Genomic DNA, 14472 nt, shown 5'->3' with positions numbered 1-14472 from the left:
TTTTTTCTACAGTGTTTTTGAGTTATGATTTCAGTCAGCAAAATATTTGTACTTTGGAAGTTACGTACAAAAACAATAAACAGATTCATGTGTTTATATGAGGTGTGGAATTCATTATTTGGATCAAGCCATAATAAACTAAGGTGAGATAAGGAATTATCTGGTCGTAAAAGTTTGAGTCATGCAGACACAAAGCCAAAGGTCAACAACATGTTTAAAAATGTTATTTCTTTCTCTGCAGCTCAGTAACAAATGGTCAACGGCCCAAAGGTTGGGTACCACTGACACAACATGTTGTGACTACATATAATGCTTTCATAATGGATAATTATCTTTAAATAAAAACAAAATATTGATTGTTGTGGACATTGTGCCAATGATACGCAACATTCACACCAAAATGAATTTAAAAGACTGGCAACAACCGTCAGCAAACAGTCTTTACCACCTTTACTGGAACATAGATTTAGAATAGAATTATTTTTTTTTTCCAAACAGAAAAAATATTTAACAATTCATTGATTATAGAGACATAAAAGTAGATATATTCATTTGTTGTCAAAATATATATATATAATTAGGGGTGTTGAAAAAAAAAAAGATTCTGCAATATATCGCGATATTACGTCGTGCAATTCTCGGATCGATTCAAAATGCACCCATATTGATTTTTTTTATTAAAAAAACAATGTTTTTTTTTGCCCAGCTGTCTAACATGCTGGGCATGTTGGACAGCTTGTTTTTTCAAAAAAAATCTAAAAAGAAAGTACAAACTTTCTGCATTTATTTGTTGTTCTAGGCATACACCTCTGTTAAGTTGCACTAAAGTCAAAGTAGGTTTAAAAGCCACATGCAGATTGTATGTTTATTTTATTTTACTTTATTTTAAGTTGTTGGCACATGGCATGTTAAAGCTAATGTTTTGAGTGTAAAATATGCCAATAAAATATATTTCATACATAATGTTCTCATGAAGGTGTACACATTTACAGATTAGTTATTTATGTTGTGTGTATATACACCACATATATATGAATTGCAAAAATCGCCCTATACTTTAATATCGGAATATATCGTGACCTATGTATCGGGATACGAATCATACAGCCAGATGCCAGGCAATACACACCCCTAATAATTATATTATAGTCTAAATTAGATTAATTTCGTATAGAGATTGTTTCTCAAAGCCTAGTAAGTAGTGAAGTGTTGGTGCTGTCCGGTGTTTAAAAAAAAAAAAAACACGTCGCAGTTTTGTTTTGAACTGATGCTTTGTCTCTGACACCTTTACTACCTAAATAACAAAATAAATCAATGTGAGCTGTTTTAAACTCGCTCTAAAAATAGGTCAAGTGCATACTAACTTATTTTAAACTACTAAATGTGGTGAAACTACTGAAAGAAAAAAAAAGTCTGTTGTAAAGACAGTAAAAAGTACCGATGTGTGCGCACTGTTGCATTGTGGGACAGATGATTGACACGGCGGCCATTTTCCCGCTGGACGCTGCTTTCCATTGTGGTTACGAAGAAAATAAGAGAGCACCCTCAAACACTTCAACTCACTTTTCCAATAGGTAAGCTTGTCTGTGCGGACCACCGCCACACAACAGCAAACTTGTTATTTTCATTAATAGTTTTTTTTTAAATTATAGTGTCGCTTTACTGAAGAATATCCTTATTTTGTCGAAAATGTCTCGGCGGCAGTTGGGAGGACGGTAAAACGCAGTTTCTCTGTAGCCTAGGACGAGGATCTCTCTGGTTCAAATATTGCGCCTCTTCAGCTCGGTTCTACGCAGCCGATAGTAACCGTCCCGCTCTCCAGTCATCTTCATCGTGTTCTCTAAAATGTTTTCTACACCATCCGAGTGGTTTGTGGCACAACACAGGGCCAGTAGCTTGTTAATTTGAAGCTGTTTTGGTGCTGCTCCTCGGCTCTTCTGCCCTCAGTCTTTATCCCGTTTGCGCATCAAACAGCCGCCATCATTAGAGCGAGGTGGGTGGGGCTTCTGATGTCTGACGTCTGTGACAAATCCCGCCCTCTCTGAATAACCCCTACGTGGATTGGTGCTTTTCTTTATGTCTCGCATCATCAGCCAATAGCGTCATTGTTTTGTTTTGATTGATTTGTTGGGTAGATTGGACGAGTTGATTTGTTTACTCATTTCAGTGTTTGACAAGCGCAACTTGTTAAAGTGCTTTTCTAATACAGTAACAGTCTGTGTATGCATGACATAAACTAACGAAGTTTCAGAACAACTAACCAAAATATACAGAAACTACAGTTAGCAATGCATAGCACAATATGCATTTCTATTATCTGTATAAAAGGTTTTTTGTTGTTGTTTTTTTTACAAACATTTATAGGCAGATGCCTCAAGTACTTCCAGTCTGACGAGACCCCTAAATGAATGATTTTTTTTGTTTGTAAATAAATAGATTATAACTATTACAGTAACTAATTATACTAATGTTTTTTTTTGTTTTTTTTTTTTTAAATAACATTGTATAGGTGTTAACTGTTCAAGAAGAGATTTTCATATTTAGATTGGACAGTTGTAGTTGTATAACGTTGTGCGATTAGGTTGTTGTTTATTGGATTTAGTATGAAACGACATGGATGTAGTACCTCTGCAAATTTTTTTTATAATTTCATATAAATCTGCTAATTTATTTCTTAAATACAATATATTTAGACATTCACAGTCCATGAAATATCTTAAGATAACTAAAGTAATGATGATTTTCTGATGGAAGAAAAAACTAATGAAAGTTACACTATAGTTAAATAATAATAATGAAAATAATAATACCTTTTATTGGTTGTTTTCCTGATCTCCTCAGGTGATCTGTAGTAGCCATGGCTCGTACCAAGCAGACTGCCCGTAAGTCCACTGGAGGCAAAGCTCCACGTAAGCAGCTGGCCACAAAGGCTGCTCGCAAGAGTGCTCCTTCCACTGGAGGCGTTAAGAAGCCCCATCGCTACAGGTGAGTCCACACACACTTCAGACCTGCTTCAATGTGTAGAAATTGGTTGATAACATTGTTTGTGTGTTGTTAGGCCTGGTACTGTGGCCCTGCGTGAGATCCGTCGTTACCAGAAGTCCACTGAGTTGCTGATCCGTAAGCTGCCCTTCCAGCGCCTGGTCAGAGAGATCGCACAGGACTTCAAGACTGACCTGCGTTTCCAGAGTGCAGCCATCGGAGCTCTGCAGGTCAGTGCAGCTCAGTGTCTTTGTCAAAGCGCTAAAAAACTGTCAGCTTAGCACTTTCTACATCATTGTTTTTTTTGCTGTGGCCAAAACACTAGGCACAGGTTTTCTTAGTGTGAGTGCCATATAAGCCCTGAAATGTGTGAGAAAAAAACATTTATTTTATACATTAAGTTTAAAGTTCTCGGCTATAAGATGTCTAGTTTTATTATTATTTATTACATTATTATTAGTTTTTTCTCATTTGACGTTAAATGTTATTTCTAATTGTTCCGACATTCTCTGGTTTTCGTTTGAAAAAGGTGTGTTAGATGATCCAAAGTAAGCATGTTAATAATTGTGTGCAATGGACTGCTAATACACACATATAATGACTGGATAGAATATTATCCTAATAACATTTACATAATATTATTATGAATTGTGTTGTAGTTTTAAATTAAAATATAGTTGTAAATTATGTGGGTTTGTAAAAGTTTGAAGTGAACTGAACTCACTAGGGATGTAACGATTCACTCAACTCCCGATACGATTCGATTCACGATTCAGGGGTCACGATACGAATTTCTCACGATGTATTTTACAAAATTAGACTGTAGACAAATGATGACTGAAGAATATTCATTATTTTTTTCTTTGAAAATAAAAATAAAAAAATACTGTACTATTTTCTTTTATCTTTCATTGTCAAAAGAATCCCTTGATAAACTATGCAAACTATGCAATTTAATTAAAAATAAATCCTGAATGAAATAAGTAAATAATACGAATGAAGGAGAAGGCTATTTATTTAAATTCTGGCTCTTTTAAGTACTGCGATTTCAATTTCAGAGTATCGATGTGAACCGTGAGACCTTTGAATCGATTTTTAACTGCCTCAAGATGAATCTTAATCTTCTTCTGTGAGTAATCAGCTCCACTGACTGCTGTGGTCTTCTCTGCAGGAGGCTAGCGAGGCCTACCTGGTGGGTCTGTTCGAGGACACCAACCTGTGCGCCATCCACGCCAAGCGTGTCACCATCATGCCCAAAGACATCCAGCTGGCACGTCGCATTCGCGGGGAACGTGCTTAGATGTTTTTCTGTCCTCTCCCTCCTGTTCTACCATCAGTTATTTCTGTCCTCCTGCTCCTCACCTTCCCTCCTTGTGTTAGTAATACGTAGAGGAAAACTGATTATATTCAAGTGTATAGTCGTGATTTTGTTAGAGCAGCATACTTCTAGGTACTCTCTCTTTTTGTGTACGTACCAACTCTTTGGTGATGAGACGTCAAGCACACCTGCACTGTTTCCAACTCTCTGTGGGAGCACTGGGAGGGGGGTTAAAAGGAAATCCAACAAAAAGGAGAAGAATGGACCAGTAGGGAGCAGTGCAGATGTGCCTGAGGCAAACAGGAGAAGAGTCTGGGTGTTTCTGCTGTGAAGGACCTCCATGTGTTCTGCAGCAGGGTGCTAGAACAACTCACCCACTCCTCTTCTCTGTCTGGTGCTTTCACAAACTGGTCCCATCACTGCTGACCAATGCTGAGGCTGGAATTCCTGTCCCAGTAGGAGTCTGCTGGAGTGCCAGTTCCCACCATCAAAGCACATGATATACAACACATCAGCATCTTTGGAGACGTTGATTTACTCTTCCTAAACTCATGCCATGTCAGGGATTTTCTTTCCAAATAAGTCTCATACATATATTTTCATTTAAGGTGTTTGTGGGTGGCACAGAGTTGGGGGAGGGGAGGGGGTACATTTAAATTTATCTTTAAGAGCAAAAAAAAAAAAAAAAGCTGATTTAATTATTTTTTTTTCATTCTGACACCAAAGATTGATCCTTGTGTTATTGTTCGATCTAAGAATCTAACTTTGTCTGTTTTTGTGTTCTGACTGGTTTGATTGGTTGATCTTTTTAAAATCCTGGTGTCAACAGATGCCCTTCTATCAGCGGCTCTTTATTTAGAGAAAAAACTCACATTAAAAACATATTCAAAGATAAAAATGTCTCCCAAATTAGTGTTAACAACAAATATTAGTCATGTTGACTGCGTTACCCAGCCACCCTCTCCCATTTTGCTTGTTTTTTGTCTTTTAAGTCCATCAACCTTTATACCACTTCTCAGGTTTCTCATACTTTTAACTTAAGTTTTGAATTTCAACTTTTTATTTTCTCAATTTGTTTTGGGTTTTTTTTTTTTTCCCTCTAGAAAGAATAAAGTTTCACACAATCAATTTTTGTAATTCTTAGATTTGTCATATAAGGTGGTAATAAATGGATGTTACACACTTGTCAAGTCATTATTTTTTTCTTAAACAAGAACTGGTATCACAATAGATTAAATTGAACGGGTGCGGCTGTATATCACAATATTAAAGCACGAGATCTATCGTTGATGGGTATCGAAAGAGGGAGGGTTGGGGGTCTGATTATAGAGCAGCAAAACTGACAGACTACATGTCAGATTGTATTAATATTTGTATTGATAAATATTATTTTTATACTCCTATTGGGTCGGAACAGTCATACCCAGTCAAATAAAAGCATGGTCATTTTTTAAACTGAAGTTATTTTTTTCTTGTTTTTACACTTCTTATTAAAGTCTTGTTATTTTGAGTCAGTCTACTGTCCCATCCCCAGTATTTTTACTTAAAAAGCCATGTCATTGACTTTAAACCATTTTGGGTTGTCAAGTATCTTTTTTTCCTTTAAAAAAAAAAACACTTGTGTATTAAGCATTTCATTTAAAATTTAAGTGTATTTTAGTGCATATCATCTAATGATAAATCTGTGCACTTCTCTTACACCGGGGTTTACATCCCCCCTGTTCCCTTTACATGTTAAATAGTTTATTTTTTCCTGTGTAGTTTATAACATCCTCTTACATTGATAACAGTTCTATAGTTGTGCCGGTAGATGGCAGTATGACACAACCCTTGAAGGTTTTCTTAATTTACTTTAATGATCTTCATTCTAAAAAGGTTTGATACAAACATTTACGATGTTAGAATACTGTTAAAATTCAGTTTCTCCAAAAACACATACAAAATGAAGTCAGCATAGTTTGTTAAAAGTTTTTTTTATTTACTGTATTCACTAGTCCAGGGGTCTGCAACCTGACTGGAGCCTCATGTGGCTCTTTGACTCTTTTGCAATGGGTCCTTAAAGCTTTAAACAATATTGAAATAAAGAGTTAATTTCTAACAGAGGCTATTAAAGATTAATGACAAATAAAATTATGATAAAAACAATTTGTTTACCTAAAAATAAATCAAGTGCAATGACTCAGCACCTTCCTACTTCACCTCCTACAACATCTACAGACCATCAACTTTCCTGCACCTGTGGCTAACCTTAAGTTTTAATATTTAAATATCAAGTTTTACTATTTTGGAATAATATAGAGATTTTATTTCATTTAACCACCAATGTGCCCGTTAAATATACATGTTTTATGTGTGGCAAGAAATGAGCAATTAGCATGTGTTGACCACATGATCATGTGTTATCAAATTCATGTTACTTTTTGTAGCCTTTCAAATACATTAAGTAAAAAAAAAAAATTCTTTAAATAACATTGTGTTCATGTAAACTGAGATGCATAAGAATTTGAAGATGCAAGATACTGTTTTGTTGTTATTTTGTGATGTAAATTTATTTTATTTTAATTTAAACTGTTTTTAAGTTGCCATTTACATGATGATTATTAACCAAATCAAACGTTATTCTATATAATTTTAACTGTATAGAATTTAATGCACTGTATTGTCTTCATTGAGAAGGTATTTTTTCTGGCTCCAGGAGGACTTTAATCCAGGTGAGATGAGGTAAAATGGTTCCTTGTAGGGTAAAGATTGCAGACCGCTGCATTAGTCCAAGGCTTAACTACTAAACCTTCACAGTTTCACTTTAATTAGAGGCTAAGATAATAAGGAGGGCTAGAGGAAGGTAGGAAGTGTTTAAGTTTTAACATGCAACACTGTATTTCTCCTATATTTATGCAATTTTCATTACATTTCATAGAAAATGATCATCTTCCTATTTTACTAGCTACTAACAAACAACTTTTAACTAATCGTACAACATGTAACATTTGTAAAACGCAACAATTATGTCATAGTTTATGAAAATCCACCTTGCATTTAAAAAAAATAGACCTTATATCATATTATACTGTATATATCATACCACTGACCATACACCAGATCTGTAACACCTAAAGACATGTCACAAAGAAAAAACAACATTTAAAGATGGTGAATTTAACACTAAAACAGAATTATTTTTATTATATATTAGCAGTTTTTAACTGTCATATGTATTTATCTTTGTGAGTTTGAATCCTGGAGACTAAATCAGATTTTAGATGGAGCTCATTGGTGACAAGAGCTCATGAGGGCACCTCACATGATCCATGGGGGGGTACCTGGTACCCGCGGGCACCATGTTGGTGACCCCTGCACTAGTCTCTAACTTGTGTGACACTAAAATTGCAATGAATATCCTTGTATTGAGTTGACATCGTTCCCGTCATCAGTGTTTCATTTCATCCTTCTACTCACTTGATTAAAAGGAATAAATCCTTGACCTCAGCCTTATTCATTACACACACACACACACACACACACACACACACACACACACACACACACACACACACACACACACACACACACACACACACACACACACACACACACACACAAAGGAGGCCCACATCAACCAATGTCTTCTTGTCATGGCCTATACTTTAGTTAACACACATAACCAAACTAACATCTAAGGAAACATCTGTAATCCTTTTGTTTTGAATGGACATCACAACCTCAAGTGGAACAATATTTACCCTGTAGCTTTACCCAGAATGCACCTCGCAATCAGCTTCAGTGTTTAACCACAGCATTCCCCCAAAAGCTATTAACATGTATTTATTATTATTATTATTATTATTATTATTATTATTATTATTATTATTATTATTAATACATATTTACATGATCTACACACCAGATTGTAATGGTTTGTTTTTATTATTATAATTCTATTGAGTTGAAAAGATCATACCCAGAGTAAGTATGTAAAAAATTTCTTTTTTTTCCCAAACCTCACCCTTCTCATTAAAGTTGTATTTCACAGTTTTCGGGTGATGAATATGGTTTATTACTGGTATATGTTAAGTCAACATATGCTTGGTATAGATGTTTTTTCCCACAAACAAAGATTGGTTTATGACTGAAAATACCCGTAGGCTAATTAAATAAAGCAAACAAGTGATAATTCTGAATAAGATGTTTTCTTGTGTGCTTATAGATTTGATAATTATTATTTTTTTGTTATATATTGTTCCTCAACAGGAAATGTGACTGTAGGGCTACACTGTGTATGACATTACATTATTATGTTTTTTAAGTGTGCAGGGGTAGGGGGTACGTGGATTCAGATTAAATGTCTGAAGGGGTACGGGAAGGACTGTAAAGGGTTTGGGAACCACTGCTCTATCATATGTATTGGGGTGGGAACCTTTGGGTAGCTCACGATACGATACTCGATACAACGCTCACGATAACGATTGTCTCACGATATGACGATACTGCGATGATCGATATATTAGTCAGAAATCAATCTACGATAATCTATGACATAACAAGAAAAAAAAGTTTAAGTGAAAAAATACAATTTTTATTTTATATCTCTGAAAGACAATAATATGAAAAAGTGTCCTATGAACAGTGACACTATTTTAGTGCAACATTTCTGTAAATAAGTGTCAACATACCAATGTAAATGAATAAGTATCTCCAATAGTGCTTTCTGTAAACAAAAAATAGGGTCTTACTTACCAGTGACACCAGTTAGTGCAATATTCCAGTAAACAATATATTGGTTCCTTCAACAAACAGTGAAAACATTTCTGTGAAGACCTACCTGCACATTTTAGTGAAAAAGCAGAAAAAGTTTTGAAAATAATAAAATAAATCTTAAATTTCAAAAAAAATAAAAAATAAAAATTGATTCTTAGCACAAGCATATCGATAATTGATCGTGCAAAAAAAAAAATTGTGATATATCGCTGTATCGCGATATTGTCACACTTCTAATATGTATCATGAAGTCAGTGTGTTGTCCAACCCCATTATACAGTTTATGAGTAAGATAGTTTATTAATTAATGTCTTGTATTTACAATTTATCAATACACACTCACACATGTATATAATAATGAAATCCACCTGCCTGTGTGAGGGTGTCATCATTGTTAGACAATGATCTCAACCCAGGAGCTTGTTTTCTTTTCTTTCATTGTATGTCATTCTTCATTACTGTAAATGCAGTGGTTTTAAAGTGAAGAAACATCACGTGACAAAGTTATGCTGTGACCTCTGACCCCACGAGTCTTCTCTAATTGCTGAGCATGTAATGGACATGCACGTCCACACATGTAAAGAGGCATGCGTGTTTATTCTGTCCCTAATTGCGTGTGTGTGTGTGTGTGTGTAGCACCGTTCCATCTGTGGCACTCAGGGGATTACAGCCAATCTGTCTGTCTGCTGCTCAAAGTAGTGACCATCAGACGAGCCTCAGATTAACACAGTGCTGGGATTGTGGGGTGGGTGGGTTTATCAGGGTGAGGTGATGGGGTAAAGGGGGTGACAATCAGACCGAACATGTGGGAGGGGGGAGGGGGGAGGGGGGACAGCAGCGAGAAGAGGGTGGATGAAGAGGAGTGTGTGTGTGTGTGTGTAGGGCAGCAGGGGGTGGGCAGGCACCAGCAGGTTGTGGGTCGACTCCAGATTAGCACAGAACTGGTACAGTGCGCATGCTGTGGGTCTTGGAGAAAAGTGGGGGAGGGGGAGCACAGATAAGGGGACAGAGACAGAGGGAAGGGGGACAGATGTAGCTATTTAGGTAGCTATGTAGGCCTGTACTACGAGGCTGGATAAGTATATTTAGGATATCTCTCCGTTTGCGGGCTTCACCTAACCAAACAGTCTCTGTCAGAGAGCCGCTGTACTATGAAACAGGATATAAACACGTTCACTTAATAAATGTGATTTCAGTGTGCGCTCCTGTGAAAGGGGTGGAGATTGCAGTGCCAGACCAATCACATACACAGAGAACAGTGTAACTTATGTCACAATTGAGGAATGATACTTTCAAAAAATAAGAATAATTAAAATCCATAATTCAGACCAAAAACAACATTGTTGCTGCAGAAAAAGCAGGAAGAAAGGAACACAAGCAGGAAGCTGCCGACACTGTTAATGCGTGAAAGCGTGAGATTATACAATATTGATCTATGGGATGATAAACGGACAGCACTCTGATCACTTTCACTTTATTACATCACAGACGTGTTTCTATTCAGGTAGTCCTCCTCAATTTATAACACACATACTGGGATGAGAGCACGTACTGTTTCACAGTAGTATGTTCCTGCTGATGCTGACACTATAGCGTATATATGAATGAATGAAAGAATTAATGAGTTCATCCGTTCGCGCCCGACACAGGCTTCATCAGCTGACTGTAGATCAGTCCATCAGATATAGAGCTATACCATTCATAAAGAATGTCATCGTTAAATGAAAAGATTACATTTATCCATTAATATTCTCTCTTTCCTAAACATGGTCAAGTAATTATCCAAGAGAACTGATTGATCAAGAGTCGGAGCTTTTATACTCATTCAGATCTTATCTACTTTATAACTGGTCCCAACCCGGTTAGTCGTTCAGCCTAAGTTACCATGGTGATTTAGCCCAATAAGAAGTTCATGGACATTAGTACGATATGATGAAATCCAGCTTTGTAGTACAGGCCCAAAAGGGATTCCTTCATTATTTTGGTGAGAGTTAAAGATTATAATGTTTCCACTATTTGCCAATCTATACTATTACAACATTCCAGTATCATTTTGTACATGCTTGCTCAACATATCACATATTGCCCTGGTCAGATTTGAACCAATGACCCTTTGATCATAAGCCTGCTTCCTTAACCGTTACACCACCACCTTTAATACAGGCAGGAAACCAGAGAGCACTGAGAGGGCAACAACATGTTTAAGGAAAGAACAATCTACTGCTTAAGTAGGTCATTACAGTTGTGTCCAGATGAGGGGGCCACTAACCCCACCACAATGCACTGCAGCGATGCACTGCTTATAATGATTGTGTTTTTCTCTTTCTTATGTTTGGTTCTGTGGGAATTAGTAACAAGGTCTATTAAATCCTTCTAAACTCTTCAGGAATAGAAATGTGTTCACTAATGACATTAATGATGGAGTCGTGTTACAAACTTTTACAGCAAAGAGACCCTCGGTTTGACACTGACTAAAGTTCTGACACTCCTTCGTGTGGAATTTGTATTTTTTTCCTCATAATTGCTGGGTACTCTGGTTTCGTCCCACAGTCCAACAAAATGTAGTGGATAATGATAAATGAGAATCTCAATATAACAAGCAACTGTTTAGTGTAATATTTATAAAAGGGACAAAACATGTTAATAAACATTAAGTATATGAGACTGTTTGGACATTCAAGTAACATTCATTCATCAAAACAGTCTTACAAATGCTTATAAAAAATATATATATGTTTCTAAAAATACTGTCTATAGTAATCAGAGTTATACAGCTTCACAGAAATATGTGAAAAATGTTGCTTTTGCCTCATGCACAAAGTTAATTGTGTAAATTGACATGTCTTTTATAAAACAATGATTTCTGTTAATTTCATACAAAATCATCTTTGATGATATAATCTGAAATATCCCAATCCAAGCTGTTTATGTTTTGAGGTGAGCATGTTACTGAGTGCTGTGATGATCACTTTATTTTGACAATGTCTAATATTAACAGTAAAGGAAAGAAATACTGTACCTTGAAGTAGGTTGTGTGCAATTACTATAGAAAAATAACAGTGTCATATTTCATATCTTCTATAAACTTCAAAGGTTTAACATTAGAAAGTGTCTATTTGTACGGACAACCCCCGGTGCTGTTGGTACAGTTACCGAAGTACACGTACGTAGCGTTTTATTTTTAGGGTTAGGTTAGTGTTTAGGGTTAGGTTTAGTGTTTAGGGTTAGGTTTAGTGTTTAGGGGTTAGGGTTAGAGTTAGGTTTAGTGTTTAGGGGTTAGGGTTAGAGCTAGGTTTAGTGTTTAGGGGTTAGGGTTAGAGTTAGGTTTAGTGTTTAGGGGTTAGGGTTAGAGTTAGGTTTAGGGGTTAGGGTTGGAGTTAGGTTTAGTGTTTAGGGGTTAGGGTTAGAGTTAGGTTTAGTGTTTAGGGGTTAGGGTTAGAGCTAGGTTTAGTGTTTAGGGGTTAGGGTTAGAGTTAGGTTTAGTGTTTAGGGGTTAGGGTTAGAGTTAGGTTTAGTGTTTAGGGGTTAGGGTTAGAGTTAGGTTTAGTGTTTAGGGTTAGGTTTAGTGTTTAGGGGTTAGGGTTAGAGTTAAGTTTAGGGGTTAGGGTTAGAGTTAGGTTTAGTGTTTGGGGTTCGGGTTAGCGTTCGCGTTAGCGTTAGGTTAGTGTTTAGGGGTTCGGGTTAGCGTTGCTTCGGTTTCGTGTTTCGGGGGTTGGGTTAGAGTTAGAGTTAGGTTTAGTGTTTAGGGGTTAGGGTTAGAGTTAGAGTTAGAGTTAGGTTTAGTGTTTAGGGGTTAGGGTTAGAGTTAGGTTTAGTGTTTAGGGGTTAGGGTTAGAGTTAGAGTTAGGTTTAGTGTTTAGGGGTTAGGGTTAGGTTATAACCCAATATTGCAACAATTTTTAGGATTAGGTTAGGGTTAGGGTTAGGGTTATATTGACACGGCAACCATACACATAGCCACTGCCTTAACTTTAACACCATTGCTCGTTAATACATACTGTACTGCTTGCAATGGACTGATCTTGCTCATTCTACTTTGGTCGGATAACGCTCCTTTACACTGTCCCTTAATGTTTAAATCTGGTATTACAGCAGAGCATCAAAGAACCTCTAGAATGAAGCCCAGTTTCACTGATTCTAAATGTTTCATAGGAACACAAAATGACCTACAAGCTAAACATGCGCTTCCACTTTAAGCTTAAATCCAGTCGATTAATATTCAAGCATTTTTTCACACTTCATCGTATATTGTTTTGTTCCTACAATCTTTAATTTTTTGATGTAGGCTACCTCTGAATTATAACAACCTCTGTGTATGTACTGTATGTATCGATATATACTTATTTTACCATATTATTTTTTTCATTGTAATCATTGTTAAGTTAGTGGTCTGTGATTTTTTTTTTTTAGTTTCAGTTTATTTTTTTGTTTCAGTCTAACAAAATATCCAAGCATACCCAACCTAACCCTAACCCAAAATATGTAAATACATAAAAACACACACACTTTTATATACAACATATAACAAATGCCAAAAAACACAACATAAATCTACTGCTTCACATAACTCTCTAAATTATATTGTGACATTTTCTTTTTGAAATTAAATAATGTGTATGGATTAGGAGTTCCAGGTATAAAAATAAAATAAAAAAATAAGTATACAAGATTAACTCTCTTCTTAAAGGTAGAAAGACAATTTTATTCAAATAAACAGATACGTCTCAATATATGTTCATCAGAAAATGAAATCATTTCTTGTATGTAGTAAGTTTTTATAATTACCTATAGGTGAGCTGTGTGTTGTTAAAAGGACTCAAGGTCCCTATAGGCAGATAGCTGTGAATTCTGATGATAGACAATCTTAAAAAAAATAAACAAGAGCGAGCACAAACCTCTGTCGAGCGCCAAATATCCTCCATGCCTGATATTGTCAGTGATCTGGATCCGTGATCTGAACATGATCATTCACACTTCAAAGTGTTTTTGCAATGAAATCTGCAATTATCAGATCAGATTGAAGTGAAACTCAGTGGGATAAATAAAGAACGACCTCAACATAACAGAGTCAAATCTTTAAAAGATCGATCAATAATGAACCGAATGATGACATTTTGCCATTGATGAGAGATAGAAATGTTTCTATTTTCAAACTCATCCAGAATCAGCATATTGACCCTGATTCTTTCAAAAAAAAAAATTAATGACATCTCCCATGATATTAGACCTATATTTAGTTAAAGGCTTTTCAAATAAAAGACAAATAAACCAATTAATATACACGTAAATAAAGTGAAAATATTACCTGCTTGGCAGAGGTAATAATCCAAGCAGGTGAAGTTTAAACAAAAACTGACAACAGAACTGACATTACAAAATTACACAGACCAGAAGATAAAGGTGTGTTTTATTTATTA

At 35.8% G+C, this 14472-nt stretch overlaps 1 protein-coding gene across 1 annotated transcript; it reads left to right on the top strand.

Annotated features, from left to right (window-relative positions):
• The first annotated feature begins 1439 nt into the window (after positions 1-1439).
• Positions 1440-4581, top strand: LOC114474203 (histone H3.3). The gene is made up of 4 exons (XM_028464337.1): positions 1440-1574; positions 2842-2985; positions 3059-3212; positions 4154-4581. The coding sequence occupies exons 2-4, from the start codon at positions 2858-2860 to the stop codon at positions 4280-4282; spliced, it is 411 nt and encodes a 136-aa protein (XP_028320138.1). The 5' UTR covers positions 1440-1574; positions 2842-2857; the 3' UTR covers positions 4283-4581.
• Positions 4582-14472: the final 9891 nt, after the last annotated feature.

This window comes from Gouania willdenowi, chromosome 13 (genome assembly GCF_900634775.1).
Source record: "Gouania willdenowi chromosome 13, fGouWil2.1, whole genome shotgun sequence".
In the NCBI taxonomy this organism is placed as follows: Eukaryota; Metazoa; Chordata; class Actinopteri; order Blenniiformes; family Gobiesocidae; genus Gouania; species Gouania willdenowi.
The sequence above is the reverse complement of the archived record's forward strand: the minus strand, read 5'-3'. Positions and strand labels throughout refer to the sequence as shown.

Coding starts and splice junctions, on each gene's coding strand:
- LOC114474203 (XM_028464337.1), top strand. CDS start 2,858: ATGGCTCGTACCAAGCAGACTGCCCGTAAGTCCACTGGAGGCAAAGCT. Junction 2,986..3,058: donor AAGAAGCCCCATCGCTACAG/GTGAGTCCACAC, acceptor GTGTGTTGTTAG/GCCTGGTACTGTGGCCCTGC. Junction 3,213..4,153: donor CAGCCATCGGAGCTCTGCAG/GTCAGTGCAGCT, acceptor TCTTCTCTGCAG/GAGGCTAGCGAGGCCTACCT.